This window comes from Rhopalosiphum padi, chromosome 1 (assembly GCF_020882245.1).
Source record: "Rhopalosiphum padi isolate XX-2018 chromosome 1, ASM2088224v1, whole genome shotgun sequence".
NCBI classification, from domain to species: Eukaryota; Metazoa; Arthropoda; class Insecta; order Hemiptera; family Aphididae; genus Rhopalosiphum; species Rhopalosiphum padi.
In genome coordinates this window covers 84054127-84079932 of record NC_083597.1, presented here as the reverse complement: position 1 = coordinate 84079932, position 25806 = coordinate 84054127, and the positions used below count along the sequence as shown (strand labels likewise).

At 32.9% G+C, this 25806-nt stretch overlaps 1 protein-coding gene across 2 annotated transcripts; it reads left to right on the top strand.

Annotated features, from left to right (window-relative positions):
* LOC132917581 (protein held out wings) lies at positions 1 to 25665 on the top strand. 2 transcript variants are annotated; one of them, XM_060978382.1, is made up of 9 exons: positions 1 to 733; positions 12652 to 12785; positions 20404 to 20520; positions 20707 to 20847; positions 20931 to 21030; positions 21121 to 21462; positions 21763 to 21834; positions 23049 to 23209; positions 24074 to 25665. In XM_060978382.1, the coding sequence occupies exons 1-8, from the start codon at positions 601 to 603 to the stop codon at positions 23159 to 23161; spliced, it is 1152 nt and encodes a 383-aa protein (XP_060834365.1). In that variant the 5' UTR covers positions 1 to 600; the 3' UTR covers positions 23162 to 23209; positions 24074 to 25665. The 2 variants fall into 2 exon arrangements, with proteins under 2 accessions (XP_060834365.1, XP_060834373.1); XM_060978390.1 differs by lacking the exon at positions 21763 to 21834 and having other exon boundaries at positions 2 to 733.
* Positions 25666 to 25806: the final 141 nt, after the last annotated feature.

The following is a 25806-nucleotide window of genomic DNA, read 5'->3' as shown; positions in this document are numbered from 1 at the left end:
AGGTTAGTTTAAAAGAGCACTCGTCATCGTGTGCGCAGTCCAATACGCGTCCGCAGTCCGAGAGAAAAAAGTACTCCCATCGGTCGTATTCCGTTTTTCGTTTTTTCCCCTCTCGCCGTACACCTGTTGGTAGAAAATACAACGCCGACCGATCACCACCGTCAATATAATTTATTGTTCATATTATATTATAACACGCATGTGTTTAATTATAGAAATTGTTTAGTAATAGTATAATATAAAAACCGACGAGTGCGACGCGCGTTTACAGATAACACGGTTGGTCCGTCTATATAGTCCGTATCAAAACATTGAATACCACATATACACACAGTCACACACACACGCACTCAAACGTAGCATAAATCATCGTGTCAATAACGCATTGCGGTGTAGTATCATTTGTCGTCGTCACAGTCGTCGCCATCGTTCAAGTAAAACGCGAAAAATGTTAACAAGTCTCGTTTGATATATCTACAAGAAGGTATCTAACCAAACCACTCTTCCGTCACCGATCTAATCGTCCGGAGAAAATCCGTAAACTACCCACCGACCACCATCACCGGTGTCCTCCACACGTCGTCAAACGACAAAGTTTCCATGAAAATGACGGAAATGAACGCGGTCAACACGCAGAGCATCGCCGACTATTTGGCGCAATTGCTCAAAGACCGCAAACAAATCACCGCGTTTCCAAACATGTTCATGCACGTCGAGCGGCTTATCGACGAAGGTAATTACTAATATCACTATGATTTACTTTAGCTTACTACCGCATTACTCATACACCACAAGTCCACAACTGATCGTCGATTAGCTTGTCGTACGGTATCTCGCAACCGCGGTATCGTTTCCGATTCGACCGAAAATTTTTTTTTAAACAATTATTATAATCGTAACTCTGTCGCCCGCCCACTGGCGCCGCGCGATTAATTAATAATATCTGTAATATTATTATCATAAGCATCGCCGTCATCCGCTGCTACTGCCGCCGCCTCGTGATAAGAGGCGATCTCAGCTGATTTTTTGGTGTCAGCGGCGGGCAGCGTGCGTTTTCAGTTTTCGATTTTGTAGGTCGCTCTTTTAGTCGCCGTCTGATAAACGCTTCGTGGTCGGTACCGACTGGCTGACCGGCGGGGGCAGCGGCGAGCATCTCGTTTTTCCCGTTTTGCCCTCCACGCGATCCCACTCTACACACGTACACACACCCGTGTGTCTATTTTCGTCGTCTACGATTCCCGGCAGCCCACCGTCTTGTCCACGCGGACGAAAAAAAAATTAATAAATATAATCGTAAAAACGCGTCCGGGGGGGATCACTCGCTCCTCTGGACTAAACACTTTTACGCGCTCGCTTAATGTTGTAAAGAAGAAAAAAAAAAGGTTCGGTCTCGTGTGTTCAGTAATTTTATGCGCGCGTATGTGTGTGTGTGTGTTTACGAGCTAGCTCAATTGAAGGCCGCACGCGCGTTCAAAGACGTTGCCATTTACGAGCCGCCGCCGCCGCTGGTCCGTGTGCGTTTGTATGTGCGCGCACGGATTCGGTTTCACGACCGGAATGCGGCGGCGGCGGCGGCGACGTCGTCGGCCGGCAGTGGTGGTACTACACCGCCGTCCCACGTGCTCTACAGGTGCCGCCGCGCGCCGCGCGATCTGTGCACCTGTGCGCAGGGATCGTGACGGTGGCCGGGACGGCGACAGGGCCTCGCCCCTGTTCGGCTCAACCGTACAGTTGCCTGTGCTCGGTGCCGGGCCCGCAACCGGCGAATGGCTGCCGTCCGTCCCGGGCTGTCCCCGAAAGGGTTTTCCACACACATGGGCGCGCGCGTTGCGCAACAAGTGGGCTTCGGTGCCGCACCCCGCTCCGCCGCTAACGCACAGACTGTCGCCTTAAAATGGGAACGCGCTCGTTTCGTGTAATATACCAATATAACCGTATAACGTTGTTTTACATATTATTATTATTATTATTATTGTTTTCTGTCGTGCCTCGAGTGTAAAAGAACACAGTCAACACAAACGTCAAATACTAAGGCGGCGGCATTGCCATAAATTATGATATACTACTTTATAAAATTAATATTCGCATCGTTATTATTAATTATTATTATTATCGTTATTTGCTCCGTTCGTCGTTATTATAGTATCATGCTAAGCAGCTGGGGATGGGAAAAATGCAACCGGGACTGAAAAAATGTCGAAATATTACTGTCGAGCAGTGGCAGTTCAATTTTGTACCATCGATTAGTGTTATGTCCTTTATGGGTGTTGCATTTTTACGATTTAAACGTTTTAATATATTGTCAGTAAAATTATCTTCTATTATGTCATTTGGACTGTGCGTTTTTAAATAGTTTCCGTGCTACTGCGACTGGAAATGACAAATACTAAAATATAATACAACTACCGTGCGACGTCTAAGTTGTATTAGAATTCAAAAAAACTGATATAAAAATAAATAATATATGCTACTCTGGTTTATCCAAAAAATATTTTAAAAAGTTAAAAGATAAAACTGCATTACCGTGCCTGTCTGCGTCTCTGGTCCTACACCCCTTTGTTAACTACATGGAAGTCCCGTATATCAAATAAATTAATTTTTGTCTAAAAAATATTGTAAATACGTTGGCTTAACGAACAATCGCGGATTGAAATGTATAGTTTTTCTCGTGGTGATTATTATTTATTTACAAAGCATTTGCTCGCTAATCGCTATTGAAAAAACAATTTCGTATGTACGAACGGCGAAGAGTACAATGCGCGTATCCGTACTATGACCGGCACATGACTCAAAACGGTCGATGTAACGCGCGCTTGCCTTGTGTGTTTAGTTCATTGGCGATATGCAAAAAATGTGTGATTCAGTATTATTACAAAAAATAAATTAAATTAAATTTTATTTTTTTTTAGAATATTCTACGGGTTTCCTTTTTATTTACTTCATAAATTCTTTTAAAAACACTCAACTAATCGTTGAAAGTCTGTTTATGAAATAAATGAAAATCCATGTATTTCATTATATTATTAGTATAATTTAGTATTTAACTATTGTTTATTATATATGTTTTTATGCGCAGTCCTTCGGCCACCGCCCTGACTTATTAAATCGCCAAAAATCCCTCAAGGTTTTATCTCTTAAATATGTACATGAAATATTTTCTTAAAGCTCGATAAAGTTATCATTATTCTTCAAAAACGATGTTTTATTTCGTCAGAAAAAAAAATTATTCACGCTCCGAGGGGATTCGTCGTCTGCTTATAAATAAAATAAAACGTGTTGGTGAAGTCAAAATGACGTCATGTTAAATTTAATTAATTTAGTATCTACATTCATAAGTTAGCATAAACCCTCTATTGTACTTCTTTTAAAATATAAAATAAAAATATATCCATAAATAAAAAACTTGATATTCAATGTTGTTATAGTATGGGATTAATTATCTATAACTACTTATTTTTAAATAGCTACCTAATTTTACATTATTTTTTTACATAGATTGAGATGACTATCATTTATAGTTTATAAAATATTGAACATTTTTAGATAGAATAAATAAGGCCATATTATGTTATTTTTGACTTTCAATGACTTAATTCGAGTTTTAACTTTTTTTTATATTTAAGATGTATTTATAATATAATACAATATAAAATTACAGTAGAAGCCGCTTATTAGAAACACTTTGGGACCAAAGTGAAATGTGTCAATTAACCGATTGTTTCTAATAAGCGATTTGTTAAATTTGTATTATGAAAAAAAAAAATAAAAAATACGCAGAAAATTTATTTATGTATTTATTTAACTATTTGTATTATTAAGTATTTGCATCTACTTTTTTGTATAGAAAGTTAGGAAGCATAGACTTTGAATTCGAATTTCAGGTAGGTTAACATTTTTAATAATTTTTTGGGGCTTAGGGCCCAAGGCTCTCCATTTTCGCTTATGTTAGGAAGTTAAAATTCGCTTTTTATAAATAATAAATACCAAAATGTAATGTATAAAGGTATTTACTTCTATTGTAAATATAAAATAGGTTCAGTAAAAATTATAATGATAATACATATTATGTATTTAGTTGTGTAACATATCGATCAAGTAGATACAATTTTATTTGTATATTTATCAACAGTATTTCATTTTAGTAGTTTTGTAAGAGGCTTACACATTTTGCACTTCAATCCTTTTTTAAGATGATATAGTAAAATGTTATAATTTACTTTTTATAGGTTTAATTTTATTGTCAAAATTCATTCGAATTATTGTTAGTTCATTAAACTGTAGTTATGTGTATCTTATCAATACTCGAGTAGAATAGATAAATAAATGAATTACAATTGAAAATTCCTAATTGTTAATAAATACTAAAAACTTTTTGGTTTTTACCTTTGACCAGTTAAATGTCAATGTTTTTTGTTGTTTTCCTTGTATAAATTAGATAGTATGTGAATTAATTATATCGCCATTCACAAAACTTATATTAAAGAACTTTTTTTCCTATAAATCAATTGTTTTGAGAAAGTATAATAGTACGCTCGATGAATAAGTACCATTGTGAAAATGTCGAGTGTTTTTTGGAAGGTATTTAAATATATATGTATGTAATAATTATTGTTTGAGTTGTATATTGTGTTCGCCGCAGTATTTCGATGTCGTTCGAGATGAATATTGTTGGAATATAAGATAGCGACGAAACGTAATCAAATTCCAACTTTCTAATCTAATTCGACGTGAAACAAAAAAAGGGTATAATTTGTATCTTTATTTTTATTTGTATTACCTATGTTTGACAAATGCGTTTTACGTGTTTTCGTTCACGGGAAACGCGTCTTGTACGTTATTATATTAAATAAGATAATCTTCGTATGTGATGTAGACTGTAGAGTGCATATGTTACAAAAAATTAATAAATAAATAAAAATACAAACGATCGCGTCTTACTCACGATATATCATATACTTAGTTTTCGGTTTCGTGGGCGAGTTGTATTAATATATATATATATAGGTATGACTATATAACACGTTAAGTAAAGTAATGACCCGATTTGCACACAGTCGACTTGATGATATCAATATTGTATGTTATAATATTATGTTCTCGGGGACGCCACTGCCGCATGACGATATTAATGTCGATCAAAGCTATCCGGGACCGCGAGAGACAAGCGCGCGGTTCGTTAAGCCGCGGCCAGAGGCTGTATAAATACGTACAGTGTTCGCCGCAAGAAACGTACGCAGTAGATTGTATACGGAATATATTATAATACGATAATATTATCTAGTGCGCAGCAATTATGTGTTTATATATAGCTAACACGGTTTTTGCGGTGCGGTGTACCTACCTACCTACGTAGACCAACCTACCTATCTATACCTATACAATACCCGTTGACTGACGACGACAGCGGCGCTGCGAGTGTAATGTGTCGTGACGCGCACATGTCGCTGCATTTCGAAAGTATATAGCTAGTCGTTTGATCTGGGTTTTCTTAACACTCGGGAAAAAAAGGACGCCGTCGTTCGTGTTTCTGCGCCATTTGTCGCGTCCCTCGCCCAATCCTTGAGACTATATCATTATATAAGGAGATGACATTTTCCGGAAGCACTCGTCGTCGCGTGAAACATTATATCATCTCGACTTGGTCGAAATTGGCCCAAGGCTGTTCGGCAGCGTCGTTGCAGTTTTTAGCCATCCCGCTGATTCGAATAATACGTCTCGATAATATATACTCTGTGGTCGTATATTATTATTATTATCTTCGTACGTCGTTATATTATAATATGTCGATGATATTTTTTTATAATTTCATTCGTTGCAGAGTTCGGCCAAACTGTTGTGTTGTCCGAGGATGATGTGAAAAGGAACCGAATGTACCTCAGTTCGTGTATTTCATTCGTTTTGAAAAAACCTCGTTGCACAATAGTTCACTATCAGACTCCTTTTGAAACGTTTTTTTTGTGTTTACCGTCGTATTGGTGTATATATATATATGTACTACAGGTGTCGTGTGCTCGCGATCACCCTTTGGGCGCCGACCTACATTATAAGTGTATATCCCCTCCTCAATCACAGTCGTTTTCCCGCTTCCGCGCCCCAGCGCAAATTGCGTTCGTTCTTGGTCGATTCCCATTCCAGCTGCAGCAGCACGCGTTGCACGTGTATTATTGTCATTAACATTTATATTATTATTGTCGTTGATTATTATATTATTATTATTACTTGGAGTATTATGCAGCACGTGGGATATTATCATCGGAATCCTATGTATATAGTATAGAAAAGTGATAAATGATAATAGTATAAAAATATATCTATGAAGATTGCGAACTTATGTGTCACAACTCCATAGGTCGATGCACATATGTGTGTGTAAAATTTTCAACAAACCAAGTGCCACTGACCTGCATTACTATCTATGGATGTGGTTTGAAAGTTTTTGTCCTCCTCCGCTGCCTCAGCCATCGCCACTAATGTCGCCAGTTTCCATACACTCTTATGACTACCAGATGTGCGTCGCGAGACGGCATCGCGGTGCTTTCACACGATCGCATTTCCTTCATTATGCTGTAAAGTCATCACCATATCACCATTTTAGTTTCGGAATTCAAACACTCTATTAACATCATTAGTTTATAAATTGCATTTTAGATTTGGCCCTAGAGAGAAAGACTATAAGAGAAATTACGTGATTCGTTTATTTTTCTCAGTACTTCTTGTTTGTAAAGACGGGAATAGAGTTACAAAAGTTCTGATATTGTTTACAATTGACACTTATATGGTTATGAAGTTTTAGTTTTTTTTTTGCAGTAGTTAACGTGTATAAAAGCGCAATTCGAAATTATGCATAAGAGACCCAAGTTTAAAGAAAGAACTAGAAATTGTGGTTTATACAAAAATCCTCTAAAAATGGGTTTTTAATGCGTTCTTATATCATCATGGTTTTCAAATGCGTTACGAACCCGGTTAGGTTAGGTTAAACAGCATCTTGTCTGGCTTTTTCTATGTTATATTATGTGCACACAGTCGTGTTACGTCGTTTGTATACAGTACCACGTTCGATTATCTTATCCGAGCACAAATAACGTTGCTACAACGACGTAAATCTAAAATGGCCGATAATAACATTATTATAATATTATGCACCAGCAAATTATTGGTCGTCGTTTGTCTGGTCGCGGTGTACCCATATTTAATAATATATATATATTAGGTACTGTTGGACTATAGTGTAATACAAGGTGCGCTGTGGGTGTACACGTATAGCCCGAAGCGTTTTGATATATTATTTTAACGAGTGAAAAATTTGTTTTGGCTGGCCCACTTGCCAAAAAAGGGACTGGTCACCGAGCCTGTAATTTTCTAGTGTCCGCGATTGGAAACCGCACAAGAAACCGGAATTTTTATTAGATATATATATATATACGTAAACGAGCGAATCTCATCTAAGCTAAAGCCGGATGACTATATAGTTCTAGACGTTTAAGTAAAAGTCTTGGTGTCAGGAATTAAATTTCATAACATAATACGACTATATAAATCAAGATACCTATATATCCTATGCGTTCATTTTTTCGTCACTAATACAATAGATTATTATGAGACGTGTGCTAAAAACCTGCGTTTTCAAAAATCATTATACTAAATAAATTTCAAAGTTATTATTATTTTTCTCCAATACTATATTATAATATTTGCGTTCTCGAGTTAAATAATCGTTTAATCGGATTTTGATGTATATGTACATAATAATCAATTTACATAGGACATAGATAATGCTGAAGTTTTTTAAACAAGTAATATTGAAGTGCAATTCTTGATAAATAGGTCAAAGTAAATGTGGTGATTAAATTTTTTATTTATTCGTGTTTTTTTTTAATTTTTACTCGTTTAGAAGTTTATTATGTGCAGTGTGCACACATGACTCGTCCATTACAAATCGGTTAAAAAAAACCATGTGATTAACAATATATATTTTTTTTAAATGGCATACCTATATTGGCTTTATATATTATAACAAGTAGTGTGATATACATAAATACGCAAAACGAAAATTATATTATAAACTATGGTAAACGTAGTTAACTTATTGTTTCTCTCCAAACACGCTTTACTGTAAATTGCATACCTAGTAATAATAGTAATAACTGTATATAATAATATATAATATGTGTTAAATGTTCCACGCTCCTCGTGTCCGCTTATATCTATCATATGTGGAACAATTTTTGTTGTTTAAATGAAAATAGTATTTCTGCGTCAAACGTTTACCCTTGCCTCATGTTTTTTTTAAATGGGTGTTACGAATTTAACAGGAGTTCTTGTCTTTCGTTTCTATGACTAAAGAACCGTTAGTAGGCTTTCGTGTGATTTGTCAATAGTCATCACACATGTAGCTATGTAGCACTTAAATATATTAACATTGTGCGCGGATGGGAAATCAATTTCTGGTATAACTTTTGGCCTTGGGTGCGGTGGGGGCAATGTTGATCGTCTTTTAAAACCAATTTGTACATACGTTTTTATATTTGAACTCGGCCGTAATTGTTCATTTAATTTAGAAATAATTGTATTCCGTCGTTCGTGATATTTGTCCAAGCAGCACCAGCAGTAGCAGTCAAACACCATATGTTTGTTGATTATTATGATTTTTTTATGCGTGCAGCCTTCGACCACCGCCGCCGTCCCGTCGTCTTATTAAATCGCGATAAATCCCTCATGGCTTTCTCTTATGTACGTGGAGCAGTTTCATGTTTGATAATTATTGTCGTTTCTCAAAGAACGGTTTTGTTTTATATTTCGTTCAACAAAAAAAAAATAAATACCATGTACCGAGGGGATTCGTCGTCCGTTTATAAATAAAGAGCGTGTTGAAAAAGTCAAAATGGCGTCACAGCAGATGCCAAGTGCATTGCGTCTATTCTTGGACCTGGCGTCTGCATTGCGTGTGTTTTCTCCCCTTCAAAGGACTCTACGTCGTGTACCAACGCATCGAAGGTTGAAAAAAAAACACTCGGACGATCATACGTGTTAGTTTGTAATAATAATGTACCCTGTTACGAAAAACGAAAATAACAAGTTTTTGGTCAACGCCCGCATACGCAGTAAATTATTAGATCAATCTATTATTATTAATACCACCCCGATGATGGGGGTTGTTTAATTTTTCACCATGTGCGAATACCCGTACAACCATAAATAATTGACGGCCATTAATATATTTCATTATTATTATTAATGACAATATAATAACAATTTTGATAAATAATAATATCCACGACAACGGCTTAAATCGTATGTACGTGACACGTGTCTATATAATATTTACGTACGTATGTATGTATATATATATATGTATGTATGTATGTATGTACCTATGTATGTATGTATGTATGTATGTATGTATGAATGTATGTATCGTGTAATGTGCGCGCGTTTTAGCCTTGACGGTCGGAAAGAAAGAAAGGCGGCGGCAGCGGCATCGACGAGATTGGTAATTCGAGACACATCGCGCGACTGAGAACAATGTGAAAACGATATTTTATATAGATGAACATGTCACACTCGTCGACTTCTGAGTCGGCGGAATCATGTATTGTTTTACCCGCTCGTAATCTAATATCCCCCTCCATCGCCTAGAGAAATGGTTTTTCAAAATAGGCAACGGGATCTGTAGGTATTAAACTATTAACTGTACACCGTACACGTATAATATAATCGTTTGCGTACATACTAGGATACATGTAAGTTATTATTCGTTCCCCATCTTCCCGTCTTGGCATTGACCCTTCATGACGATTCGGCCCTTTTGAGAACCACTGAACTGCGACGATACAGTACCTACAATTTTTTCCGTTTCGTATAATATTATGTATATTGTATACGTGTGTATATAGTATATAATGTGATATATAAATAACAATAATAAATGATTCAAACGCCATATAAAGAATACGTGGTAACGTGGCTTAAACATTACACACGCACATATGTTTTCGTCGGTAAGACAAAGCACGGAAACCTCCTCGTGATGATGCATCCTGTGTGCTGTATATGCAGTATAGTATAATATTTATAATATTAGAATTGTTATGGTTTAGAGGGAATGAAAATATATTAACTCTTGGAATATCTTTTAATGAGAACCGAACGCGCGCAAATGGTTTTTTTTTTGGCACTCGTTTTAGTTTTTAGATGACATTTTTAAATGCATAACGTCACATAAAATGCATTACAAACGTGTTTTTTAATGAGCCACGTACATTTTCAGACGTATTTTTCTATTTTTTGTAACTATTTTAATACTTCTCGTTATAATTATTACACCTACACACCCGACATGCGACGATTACTCGAAAATGTTTGTTTTAGAGCTCTACAGATTTGGAACTTATAATAACGTGTGCATCTATAACTTTGGCCGATAATCCGTTTTGCATCAATGTATTATCTGCAGTGTGCAGCAACACAAACAACGTACGCATATTGGCTACTGTGTATAACGTTTGATTAAATGATTTTTTTTTTTTTTGTGAAAGTCTGCTCTTCAAACGCTGAAAGTGTTCCAGCACACAACAGATGGTACCAATATATAATGTTGTGTACGGTTTTGTTTTTAAATCCGTTTCTCGATCAACTAGTTGCACCATGCAACCATGGTGACCGCAGCACTGAAACAGCAGCAGGTTTATAGTTTCTATAATATTATTGTATTATATTCCGTTTGAAAACGATAGCCGGCCGCGGCTTCTTCGATGTCGTGCGCTACACGTTACTTTAGGTATTTAGGGGCTGTGCTGCGCACTGTACACAGATTTCCACTTGCGATCATCCCTGTGGGCGGTGCGTATGTAAGACAATGATAATACAATATTCGTATACGTATTATTTTATTATTGTTATTCGTATTTGGAAAAAAATAAAGGGTTCTGTTTGTCGAGACCTTGATGCGCGCGCCCCCCTCCTATGGTTCAACCAACCGGTTTTTATTACTAGCATTATAAATGCGTTCGGAATCTCCTCTCGGGGCCGGTTCTCGGCCGCCGCACAACCGATGTTTCGATGAACACACAGTACCACACAGTTACTACGTACGTAGACAGTCTAAGGCCTATGTGGCGGAAGGGCGGCGAGGTGTATCTTATTATATTGTATGGTCAAATGGCAGAAAAAAAAACAGTCTATTTCGATTTACAATAATTTCGACGTCGTCGACCGGTAGCGTGTGGGTGTGCGGGTATGTGCAATAGAGTTGTGTGTCCGGCGTGTGGGACGATTTCCTACTTCTTCTCGAATATACATCTTAAAAACATAATAATAATATTAAACGATAATAAAAAAACAATTTGTACACGCCCGTGTGTACGATTCTTCCACAACGAGTCGTTGGAGGAAACCAGCCCGACCTTTGAATGGATTTATTCATGATATAATATCACATTATATGATTTCCGCGCACCCGTTCGTCGTCACGGCCGGTAGTTAGCGGTGACGGCGATGTAGTTTCTGTGTATATTATATATACTACGCCGTCCACCGCCCACCGATCTGACGAGATCCGACAGGCTCTTTTGACGTGTAATTTTTCCTTATTATTTTGATACGACACTGCTGTGTCTATCTTTAATTGATCGGAATTAAAAAGAACAAAACGTTTGGGCAATCCCATTAATTTGCTGCAGCGCACCCGGTCGTCGCGGGAACACCACCCAAACTAACGTTAGCGAAACTTATCATTTTGCTTTGTGTTGTTATATTTAGTTATTATTACGTTAATTTTTTCCTACTCTCGAGAATATTTGCTGTCTTGTTCTGTACAAGAATAAAACATGATCGATAGCATTATTCGGATTGGACGAAACAATGACATGATGTAAACAGTATACACATAATTATTTTAATCAACTCTCATTTCGTTAACAAATTCAAATGTTATATTTTTTTAACTCGTTGATGTTCAATTTTTTTAGTTTTTTTCAATAAGCTTATTATCAAATTAACCTTATTATTTTTATACTGGTGCATTGAATATTACACTTGGACAAAAACTGTGTCTCTATCTTTTTATCAAAAAATAGGTACACAATTTACACGACCGGTACACCTTTTAGAATACCTACGTATGCTACTATGACGGAGATTATTTGTTGGTTTATTTTTCTGAGGATTTGGTATTTTTTCACGAGGTCCTTTTTGTATTTTCCACTATTTGCTCCTGTTATTTGCATGATAAGTCAACTGTCAACCTTGTGACAGAAACCCTTCTCTGTTAAGACAATGGGTAACAGGTGTTTAGACATATTTTTATTAAACACGAAGGGTTTAAAATTATTCTTCTGATCGTGATGGTGGAGGTGTACAAACAGAAAATAGAAAGAATAATAATATAATACCATATTTTTTCCTATACGCCGAAAACGTTTAAAGTTTTTACAAGCACGCCGTGCGTAAATTAAATGTTATAAAGTTACAAGTATAAAAAAAATAATTGATGATAACCAACTGTATCATATTCATATTTGTATCAAAACCATCATTACCATTATTATTACGTAAAAAGATTTATCATGTATTACCTTTTGAAATATAACATTTTAACGCAATAATTGCGTTTTTATAATATGCTGTGTATTAACCTGTGATTTTTGTTCACAGAAATAACCAAAGTCCGGGCCAGCCTATTTGAAGTGAACGGCGTGAAGAAGGAACCGTTGGTGCTGCCGGAACCAGACGGCGCGCCCGTCACCATTACCGAAAAAGTGTTTGTGCCGGTTAAGGACCATCCGGAGGTAAGATCGTGAGGCGTTTGATTTATTGTAGTTATTACGCATTATTATTGTTATTGTTATTTTCCGGGGCGCGGACGCGACGTAATATCACTGTAATAAACTATATATCGTTTATGCAGCTGTAGCAGGGAAGGACTTGATATTCTACGGACGTAATTTTATCATTACAAAATGATCCATACTAATGTTTAAAACAATATCAAATATTAATATAAATTCGGTTCCAGCGGTGGTGGTTTGGCGTAAACGACGCTGGTGTTGACGGTGGTGCTTTATGCCGACTCGGTATGGCTAAAAATAGAGGAAATATCGTGTCGCCTTCGCCGCCCACGCCGCGCCATCTTACCGGTACACATGCAGTGCCAAGATCCCAACACGTATCGTGTGTCCTCCCCCGCTACCAGTCGATGGGCACTCGCCCAAACGACGGTTTCTACAAACGAAAATAAATTTGAAAATCTTACCATAAACTAAGAATGAGGAAAAAACATGTAACCTGCGCTCTTTTCGCTGGACATTTTCTCGTCAAGGCGAATGTGTAATATTGTTTATTATTAAATCCGTTATCGATGATTTTCTCGCACATTGGTACTATGTACTGCTATCTCACGTCGTAGTGGGGAGGGTGTGGATAAACCGAAGGATGACCACCAAACGTCCATGGGATAATGAAATCACCGGTACTGGGTTTCATATGATATATTTCAACGTTTTATTATATTAAAAAAAAAATGCGAAGTAGGTAGGTTAAAGATTATTTTATCTTTTGTCCGGTATTTTGCTCTTTAATGTGTGAGTGTATTTCATTCATTGTTCAAGGTCGTTACTTCCTCCCTCGCTATCTACCTTGTCGTTTTCCTAACGTGGTAACCCACAGTCCACGTTTCAATATTTTTATTTTGCTCCTTCGTCGCCTTCGCCTCCGCCCCGGCATGCGCTTGCGCTTGTTTTAAACTACATGTGACATCTGTACCAGATGTCTGCATGAAAAATGTCCCCTTTCTCCTGTAGACATTTCTATAAATATGAGTCAAGTCGTCTCGTGTACTCTGTACATGTGTGGTTATTTACAACCCAGTCGCATCCCTCGTCACCACTATTGCCGCCCTCTTGACAATCGAGTACCGGACGTTTACGTCCCGTTATTTCGTGTTGCTGTTCAAGCAGCCCTGTTCTAAAACGAATTATTTTAAATAAAAACATCCAAGTGCGTTTCTCTATTGAGAACGATGAAAAATATACTACCTAGTATACCTACTCGCAAAATCCCCGTCGTGCGTTAGACCCAGCGAAAACGTGACTGAGTTGATTTTGATTGTTTTTTTTTTGTTAGATGAAATGTATATCGATACCACCAGAACAGGTGGTTTTAAAATAACCTAACAGTTCTTCAAATTTAGAGTTGTAATTTTCAGTAACTTGAGGTTAAGCTACTGCTTTACATATCAAAAAATTACCATGTAATCAAATTAGAGAAATTTAGAAAAAATATAAACTTTCCAAACAAAAACTAAAAATTTCAATTTTATTAATCTTTTTTAAATTGACATGGTCACCAACAGTTGTATTTTATTTATATAATTATAATAATATAATTGTATTAAATCAAATGTTAATTAATTTTTTAATCGGTTAAAAGATTAACCACTTAAATATGATCACAAGTAAAAATTGGTAGGTTGTAAAGTTGATAATTTGTTTTAAGACTACCTGTACTGGCGGAATCGATGCGTCCCCTCAAAAACAATGTATTTTTTGTAATATTATTTTACCAACAATTCATCGTGTAGGCAGAATGTGGGTAGGCAATGTGACCAGTGGTGTAAATAATGATCAGTTTGTTTGAGTGCGAGTTAAAGATGGCCGCTCGGAGTGACTATGGCGGTGATTAATCTGTAAAAAGTAAGTCTCCTCACGACGAGAAACGCGCGCTCTCTTTGTGCCGGCAGCGGTGTTGACCTTTTTTCCTGTTTGAATCTATTTTTAAGGCACCGTAAAATAATATTTTGGGAAAAACAACAACTTGCTAATAAAATAAAAATTCATATTTATCATGGTTTTTAGCGTAAAATATAAATTGCTTTGTGTAGATATACACTGTACCTCTACTTTTTAAACTATTATACGATTTGACATTTTTTATTTATTAATTTATATACAATAACACTGTATGTTTTATTCATTATTACCGCATAATGTGCTATAATAGATCTTGCTGATCCACTCACAATATCTTGCAATAGGTTAAGTATTGCAATCAAATAACATTTTTATATGTTATTGAGCCATTTAGGTACCTATGTGTTTTCTTTTATTGCATTCTTCAAGGAATTCAATTATTTTGAACACGTTCAATTTAAATTCTTTAGAGTATTTATACATTTTCTCTAGTATTAATAATTTATCATTTATTATAACTATGACCAAGCTTTCAACAATTTTTATATAAATAATGCACAACTTGTACTTGTGTTGCGTATATTATGTTGTTATGATAGAAAATAATGTAAAGATATTGTTCAAGATTTTTTTCATTTAGTTCAGAAAATTGACTATGTATTTACTATTTACAGGAAATAATTAAATTCATAATTAGTATGTGTTTAATTTTTAATCTTTATCTTTATAAAGTATATATTCATGATTTATCAATAATATTGGCTGTTAACATTTAATTAACTGCAGAACTTATAAGAAATTCACTATTTTACTTAATTTTCCTATTAATATTACAAATGTTAGAATATTGTAGTACTTGCATATTTTATTAAATATAGATTGCAGTTGTTATAAAAATAGTTAATCGTTATATCTATATAGTATCTTTGAAAATTGTAAAAATATATTCAACTGTGCTAGAGAATTTGTTGTTGAATTAAAAATGTCTATATTAAAACGTTTTTGAATTTTATTTTACACTATTTTTTCACCAATAAACTATTAGTGTCGTACTTCCTAAACACTTTCTGGTTGAGTCATAGAGAAGTGCAATTTATGCAATTCTGTTTTTTTTTTTATTCTAATTCCTTTTCTCCGGTAAAAATAATGACATCGACCGCCTTTTACGCTGATCAATTTATCATGTATATTCTCTTATATTATATAGTGACAGGGAGGAAAACGGAGTTTAAATGTTACGCATTTAGTAGAATGGGTTTGGCATGTCCTTGGTGCATGTGTTTATATAATAATATAATATTTGTAATACTCAACGGATTGAATGGGATGGTCCGAAAGACATGTCCGGTCGTGGATGCCCATTAATGGACAACAGTGGCGTATATATATTTTTCTAATTTTTATTTATTATTTTTATTTTATCTACTCTACAATTGCGACCTACGTGAGTTAGGCGTTATGGCGAATAGTTCTGTGGGGGAGTGGTGAAAGAGTGGGACAGTAGGAAAGGAACTTATTACTCACATCAATATATTCAACGCGGGGTTGGAGATGTATATATAAGAGCGATTTGCATCTCGTCATCATCATCATTATTATAATTTTATTAAAAATCTAATGAACGATGTATGCATATCGCAGGCGTAATAATGGCATTTCCAAAATGAGTAATCCCACGCTATTAAATTTCCATATACTACCACCGTGTGTATATTGTATATATTATTTTCGTCTTTTAAATCGTCGTCGTCTACACACACACTTCTATTTGTATAAATATATATATATACATACATATATATATATATGCAATGTTAAAGATCATAAACGTGCCAGAGAAAACATGAGAGGACCATATGGTCGGGTTCTTTTTTAGGATCGTGACAACGCTGAATATGGCCAACAAGCAATGGCGCCCTCGCAGTCTCTGCTGTCGCCGCCATTGCCTTGTGTCCTTAGTGTTTCTTAATTTTTTTTTTCTATCCAAAATCATTTTCCGTTTCTTAGCAATTCTTCGTTCATTCGTAGTAATAATAATAATAAAAATGAATGGTGACAAATGAATTTGTGTGAAACTTGTGTATCGTGTACATGACATTTGCATAATATATTATATTATTATTATTTTAGCATATGCCCGGCGAGAGTGCGAGGAACTGAAGTTTAGGGAAGAGAGAGAGAGAGAGTGAGTGTTGGCTCGCCTATAAGAGAGGGGTTTTAATCCTTTTTTGGTGTTAGCACTGTCGTTATTCGGGTTTGGCCAAAAACGGTTCATTAGCACAACGACTATGTTATTGTGATGTGTGGTAGTTAGTTATTTTTTGTCGCCGCAAACCATTGTTGTGATTTGTGGTGGTGCCCATTATCATCGAGTCGTTACTATATATATATATACAACAATAATTAATAATAAAATATACCTATTATATATTTTATTTATCCTTAATCGGCGGTAAAATTAATTGTTGAGTCTTCTCGCGTGAATTACCATTTTTTTCTGACTTGTCACTTCAGGTCGTCGTGAACTCGTGAATTTAGTTAAATCGGGGGGTGGGGGGGTATATACAATCGCCATTTAGACGAATGTTTCACGATGTTGGTATTTATTGTATAACTTTTTACTTCGTGCAGAATTTGATTTAGTGGATAGTATAATAGTCTGAAATTTTTATTTGTTTATCTATGAAATGTTTGTAATATAATTGTATTTGTATATATAGTTTATTAAATATTACTAGCATTATAATTAGTAATACCTACGCATATTATGTGAAAATTAATCTCATTATCGCAGCGTATTTGTAACATGTTTTATTATTTTGATAATGTACAATAATGCTGTAGTCGTGTTCAGTCTATAAATTAGTGATTTTATGCACAATTATCGGCTTTCTATTATGTATATTGAATCCGCCGAGGTCATCGTAGTATACCTAAATCTACATTATTATCATTCGGGTCCTACAATAACAATTTCGATGAAACATTTTGATATTGTGATGCGTCATTAGTCATACTTAACTGTTAACTATAGGGCTGTGCGTTATATTTGCAATTATTTTTATTATTATATATATATATATATATAATTGATTAATATAACAAGTATAATTACTAATGTACATTGTACAGCGACATGGGTCACGGAGTTAGGTACAGTTTAACTTCATAAAATTATTAGTTTTGTATTTTTATCTCGTTTAAATATGATGTAAAGATTATACAATGTTTGTGCGGGTGACTGAGAGTGAGTGGAGTGTAAATTAATCATTAACACCGTGTTTTTGTGCGAAATAATTATAAAAAGAAATTAGAAACGAAAAAAGATATAAGAAAACTCTCATAATACGGGCTACTATGATTATTGGGGGTTTTTTTTTATATCCGTGCCATACTGATTAAAAAGCATTTATATTTCTAGGAGAATTTCGAATATCTGCAGCACCATTGCCTCGGCTGTGGAGTTTGCGATCTATAATATATGCCGGAATTGCTACGGCATAAAATATAGGTACATAATATGATATTTTAATCCGTGGTAATAACGTCGTAGTAGTCGTAGTGCCATAATAATATTGTAGAGGACGAGGTGTAACCGCGGTTACGCATGTCTACAGAGGAGTGCCATCCATAAAATAATAGTTAATACTTAATGCACAGTCAGGTTTTGTAGGACTATTATTAATTATTATTGTCATCGTCCACTTCTTGATCCAGCGGTGTAACAAAGGGAAATAAAAATAGACGACGAGTCCCGTGAAATGTTTAAAACGAGAAATCGACGTTTCGGTAATTTTTTTAAACAATATTTCTACTACATAATAATTATACCACGTTATCACCGTAAATGTAGGTGTTCAATCGCACGTTGTCGTAGTGGATTAGTGGTGGCTAGATTTTTGAAAATAATTGGTTGGGGCGTAAAAATCGAGAAATAATTTTGTACCGTAACTCAATAATATACATTTGCAATTTAATATTTTCCATGAAAATATGATTTTGAAAAAATATTCAATACATATCGTTATCGTATGTTATATAATATAATAGTTCTAACAACACGTGTGTTTTCCAACAGAATGTTGTCCATAAAATTAAATTTCTAATCGAATCTGTTTCCGACGTAATTTATTTTAAGCAAATGCTCCGATTACAAACTAATATAATCCATTAAAAATGTAATTCCAAATTTCCAATAATATGTGTTTCACACAACTACGGTTCCGGACCAATAATTTTTCAACTTAATGTGCGCGCCACTATTAGTAATACTGTAGACTGTAGTAGTAGTATGTGCAGAAAATAATCAATTGCATTTAAAATTATCTTTAAAATTTTTAAATACCAAATTATTGCGCTTGGTTATGTCCAGGGTTGATAGAACTAACATCGCACTTGATAACTGCTATTAGTTATTTTTAAATTTAAAACATTTGAAAATAATATTCAGTAGGACCATTGATTATAAATACTAATATTTATTTATAATCAATAGTAGAACTTAAGTTACTTCACTTAAATATAATAAAACATTTAATATTGAACATTTAGGTATTTAAAATATAATATAAATTAATTACAATCGTGCATTTAAAACTATTTAATATTATCATCAACGTGCTATCACATTATAACGTTATTATGCAGTGTAACAAACCGATATATTGGATAGATGGCTTGCTAAAATATAAACTTAATTTCTTCTGTAAAATGTCATTCAAATGCATACTCGTTGGCTATATTATGTATAATGAGCCACTACAATTTTAAATGCAAGGATATATTTCTCTTTTACCGACCGTAAAATATAAGGAGCGCAATTATTAATACACTCAGCCTGAAATACAAATTGCGTTTAGGCGCAACTGGTCTATGCCCGGTTGTTCACATAATCACATATGACGTCTAAAATGTCCCAACCAACCTAGTCATTTATATGTATATATATTGCTGTATAATATTCGTATACGCCGGTCGTAAAAAGGAAACCTTGCGTGTTTAAAATGCCATTTGTATATTTGAGTCAATTAGTATAATATTATAATAGTGATGAGTGTAGACCACTCGACTGTTTATATAATCGTAATGTATACACTATAATTATAATTATTATATATTATACCATACGCGTATGTATGGTGTGTGTCGAGAAGACGAAAATCGTTTTAAGTACGTTGGTCGAAGAAATCGACGTACGTATCCATTGGATGCTCGTCGAGAGATAGCCGACGATATTGTGTATATACACGATGTTAACGTCGTTTCAAACGTCGACAATGTCGTTATTATCTAACGATTTGTTACATTAAGTGCCTCCTCAGTATATTAATCTGCACTTTACATTAATTATTCGTAAATCGTAATCGACAATACATACAATACTGAATATATTAATATTAAATGTGAGGAATTGAGGATCTCTGTTTATTTGAATAGTGTTGTTGATGAATTTATTTCGAAATATAAATTAAGAACTGTACAATACAGCTGCGAGTAGAGTGTATCACGAAAACTTTTTGATGAAAATTACGCGTAGGTGTTTGCTAATATTTCTATGATTTTTGTGACTCATTTAAAATATATATCTCATGCGAATAATACGATAATCATTGCTGTCAACATGTCATAATAATTTTTATATTTGTTTTCTGTTTTATTTTAAATGTTTCCTAATTATCAAATACGATTTTAACAATATCTTTGTATTGGTATGTTTTAGTTCAACTTTGTCGGAAGAATATTGGGCCCACGAGGTATGACGGCAAAACAATTGGAATTGGAAACCGGATGTAAGATTATGGTTCGAGGAAAGGGTTCAATGCGTGATAAGAAAAAGGTATGTACAAAAATTAAGTGTTAATTTTATATTGATTTTTCTTGTCTAACACTGTGCATAAATATCATTTATTTGCTAACACTATTATCGGGAATTGTTCATGCAGAATCGTAAGTAAAGACGAATTGGATGAATTGGATAGTTTCAATTGTTTTAACAATTAATTATTATTATATATTTTTAAAGGAGGAACAAAACAGAGGTAAACCCAATTGGGAACATTTGAGCGAAGAACTTCATGTTTTGATATCCGTTGAAGACACTGAAAACCGGGCTAAGCTCAAGTTGAAGAGAGCTATTGATGAAGTTAAAAGGCTTCTTGTACCAGTTAGTTGAAATTATTAATTTTACAAATCTTTTTATGATTGTCACTTATATTCAAATATATTAAAGCCATAATTACTTTTTAGGCTGATGGTGAAGATGAATTGAAGAAACGCCAACTAATGGAACTTGCTATTATCAATGGTACATATAGGGACTCAAACGCTAAAGCCTTAGCAGCAGCAGGTAAATTAATCTTTACTACCTATACCAAAAATAATAATGATTTTTTTTTTAGTATTTTAATCATAATATATTAACATTTAAATATTCTAGCTTGCGATGAGGAATGGCGTAGGATGGCTGTTGCAGCAGCTGCTGAGACACAGCGACTTTTGTCGCCACATGGTATGGGTGGCCTAGCCACAACTTTGCGACCACAAACTGCCACACCATTAACTGCGCCACTTATATTATCGCCACGTATCCCGACTGCCATTACTACCAGTGGTGGAAATCCTGGTGCACCTCAGCTATTGTCTCCAGCTGAACATCATCATCATGCTGCAGCAGCAGCAGCTGCAGCTGGTCTTATATATACACCATATGCTGATTATGCCAACTATGCATTAGCTGGATCACCATTGATCACAGAATACACTCCTGCCGATCACTCGGGTGCGTTGTTGTTTGTTTGTTAAAAAAAAAAAAGATTTATATAAATATATATTTTATATATATTTATATGGTGTATATGATTGAATGCGCTTGGGAGACTGAGAAATCATTATTCAGGATGAAAATAATTTAAAACTACAATTAAAATGCCCCTGTTCAAATATCACTAAACAATTATTAGTTTTTAATAAGACTGAAGAAAAACACATATGAACCTAATCAGTATTTTTACTTTTCAAAGCAAACTGTTCTTGAGATATTTTTTTAAATTTTAATTTATTTTTATTATTATATTAAAAGAATGTTCGGCCAGATACATGCTAATGGTTCCAGAACTACAAGGGCTCACCTACCGTCACTGGCCAAATCAACGTTAGTACCATCCTTAGTATTTGGCCATCCAACCCTTCTTTTTTTATGTTTGTGAGGTGCTATCTTATTTATTATTTATGTATAATTTTAGGAATTAATTTTATTTCAATATTCCTTATTATTATTTTTTTATTATTATGATTATTATTATTATTATTATTATTATTTATATAATTATTATTTATCTTGTTTATTTTATTATGATTATGATTATTTTTTTTTTTTTTTTTGATTCCTTAATTTTTTTTGCGCGCTTTTAATCAATTTTATTACACAAAGCTTTTATTTTTATAGTAATTATTTATAGATTTTATTTTAGTTATATATACATATATATCCCTTCTTTATCTCTGTTTCTTTCGCGTTTAGTTAGTTCAAATATTAGTCTAACTCAACTAAAATATAATTTTAAAAAAACTAGGTGTGTACTAATGAATTTAATACGGTAATCAAACATTTTTCCTAATAATACTCCTCAAGTACTTCCTATTGAAAAAAAAATAATAATTAGAATTTGTATTCTAACTGGTAAAACAATTTTAATAAGTAATAACAATTAAACAAATCCTTATTATTTTTTAATATTTTTCAGTTTTGAAATTAGTGAATTTAAAAATATCTCTCATATCTTCTTAGTCAATATTTTCAACTAACCGGGACAAATATTTAAATAATTTTTAGAAATATGTAAACCAAGGTGTGACTCTAACATTATTAGTTAATACTAAAGTTTTAACAAATATAAAACAAAATATTAAAAACATTAGGACCCGAATTAACAAAATACTTGAGGGACCAAGAAGAACCACCAAACAGGTTTTTTACTCATAAGAAGAATATATACTTCTGACACCTAAAGTTCCTTAATTTGATAAGAATGAAATACCATGACAAACACTTTTAATATTTTAATTATGTTTATATTATATTATATTATATTATAATATTATTATAAAAAAAAAATACTCAGGCTGATTATATAATTAATGTAATGTATATTATTTTTGTAATTGTTTAGTACACATCTATGTTTAGAATTTGTTATACATATATAATATATATATTTATATATTTTAAATTATAATTATTATTATTTTTGTACAAGTTGTAGGGGGTCGACGTTTTAAAATGGAACCTGGCTCTCTAACGGTGTTTTTATAAATGCACTACAAAAATTAATTTTCAATAAATAAATAGAAATAATATGTTTATAGCAGGTGCAGCAGCCGCGGTTGCGGCGGCGGCTCAGGTCGCCAAACAAAGAAGGCATTTGACTCAGATCAGGGATCATCCGTATCAGAGGGTTGGCACTTCGATTGTCAATTAAAAAAAAAAAAAAACCAAAATTAAAAAAAAAGTTCTTTGAATCTGAAAGGTCAGTTGCTATTCGTTTTTAATTTAGGGTTAGACAATCATAGTTTATAGGGTGTAATTTGGCGCGATGATCAAATTTCAAAGATCCCAATTTTTTTTACATCAATTTCAATGACCCCCATGCGTAATTATTTTTATTTATGCTTCTTTTTTTTTCTAGACCTTTTTTCGGTTGTGATATTTTTATTTATTTTTCTCATCATTTATTTGTGTTTATGTAGGTATACTATTATTATTATATACCTACATATAATTTATTAAATAAATATCTATATATTCATTTATAGTTAATTTATATACATTTTACATTTTACATTTTACGTTTTTTTTTTTGCTTGTTACAGCAGTATTATGTAGGTGTAGGAGCTACATATATATTAATTTGTAGATGTAACATATTTAAGTATATTTTTCACGTATTGTGTTCTAATATTGTATTTAACAGCAAAACCGAAGATTTGTTTATTGGTGAAGGTAGACATCTATCAAAATTATCTACGATTACTACGAAACATCCCTTATTTTGCACTATAATATTTAAATTTAATGCATATATATAAATAGTGGAATGAAAAAAAACTTACATTACTGATTAAGTAATAAAAATAATAATCACATGAAAGTTTTTTTTTGTATTACTCATATGTATTTTACGTCATAACGCTTTTCATTCATATGGTAGTAAAATATTGTACTAATAACTATTGAAATACAATCGACAGAACACTTATGTTTGTCATTGGCGTACTTATACTAATACAATAATAGAACATAATACTTTTAGCTGCTATTTTTTTTTTTTTTTTTGAAATATTTCATTACTAACATGTTTTTTTATTTATTTTTTATTTAACCTCAAAAAAAGGCTTGCGGAGATCTAACATACTGGACCTTTATTTTAACACCACACAATGCAGCCTGCGGCCGAAGTGCGACGATTGCCAGACGGAACTATAATTAACAACTAAACAATATCATTCTGCGCACATATATACACACTTAAAAAACGCAATGTTGCACTTGAAATTATTCGTCTAACCAATATCTGTCTGTCTAATCATTTTCGTATAATAATATTTGTTTTATTTATATTATTATAGTGTTTAATATTGTTTCGTAATATTACAATTAAAGACTAGATAGATTTATTTTGTTGAGTCCCTTGATGCCTTTAAAAACATATGTATCTATATTTGTTTATTTTGGTATTAATGTCGACAAACGTTATACGCTTGTCATCACTAGTCTTAGTATTTTTGTTTGTTTATTTCCTGAACACTGAACCACCACAATGGTCTAATAATACAAAGTATACGACAATTAAAAATATAAAAGAATATTGAACAAACTTTTTTTACAACTCTACTTATCAAATTTGCTTAGTTTAAACAAGGATATAAAATAAGAAAATTAAAAAAAAAATAAATATAAATATTTTTTTTTTATGTTGTTATTATTTATAAGAACTATTTAATATTTTATGTATAGTGTGCAATAAAATGTTAATTTTTTTTTAGAAAAGTTTCGATATTATTATGTAGAGAAAATTTTCAGTATTAAATACAATTAAAATATAATATTTTAAATTATACCATATGCCAGGTGCCAAAATCGACCCATGCCAGTTCGTTCTACATTTTTTTTTTTTTTTTTGTTATAGAATTATGTTAAATAAATATAGAATATAATACTCACAATAATTTATTTATTAGTGAGATATATTTAAAATTATATATTATATGAAAATATATATTTATACGTAATGAAAAAATTAATATATATTTATATATATATTAAATTAAGTTTTTATAATATTTTTGTAAGTACTTAAGAGCCTAAATAATTTAGACAATCTCTCGAATAGGCTAAATATATATATATCATATACATACATTATTATATTACTTTATTTTATTTTGTTGTTTACGAATCTCAACGTTAAAATAGTCGTGTTTTTGTTTTTTCTTGTTATTTTAGACGTTTGTAGTTAATATATAAAATAATTATAAATGTATATTTTAGATTTTAAAAAGAAAAATTTTTGTTTGTAGATGAGCACATTACTGCCTCCCAAAACAATTAATAAATAACTGTTTGATGTATTTCAGGCTCATGTGCCATAGGGTAAAATTTTTTTTTCTTCTCTTTAAACGTATTATGATTTAACATTATAAATTTTAATTTATTTCAAACTATAAAACAATGTTTATATTATATAAATTATATTTATATAATATATTGTATTAATATTATACGCTTGACAATATGAATTTTATTTTTATTTATAAATATATGTGTATATGTTTTATAGAAATATATATATACCATAGGAGTTTCTATTTTAATCAAATTTATCAATGTTGCATGTAAGGTTTTTCAGATTTTTATGAAATTTTATTTTGTAAATGAAAATGTTTTATGAGATGATATGAATAATAAAAAAAAGCATGTAGAACAGTTTTTTTTTCATTATTCTTTTTATTACCCTATTCTTCCTTTCATCACTATGCCGCGTATGATGGCCAACTTGTTTAATAAAATATACTATTTGTTTGCACCGACGAATCCACATGGAGTGGCTAATGAATAGAACAGCAA

Bases quoted from the DNA above. Each gene is read 5' to 3' on its own strand.
- LOC132917581 (XM_060978382.1), top strand. From the start codon at position 601: ATGAAAATGACGGAAATGAACGCGGTCAACACGCAGAGCATCGCCGAC. The intron at 21,463-21,762 runs GTGCGTTGTTGT...TTATATTAAAAG, and splicing joins CACTCCTGCCGATCACTCGG to AATGTTCGGCCAGATACATG. The intron at 21,835-23,048 runs GTTAGTACCATC...ATATGTTTATAG, and splicing joins CCGTCACTGGCCAAATCAAC to CAGGTGCAGCAGCCGCGGTT.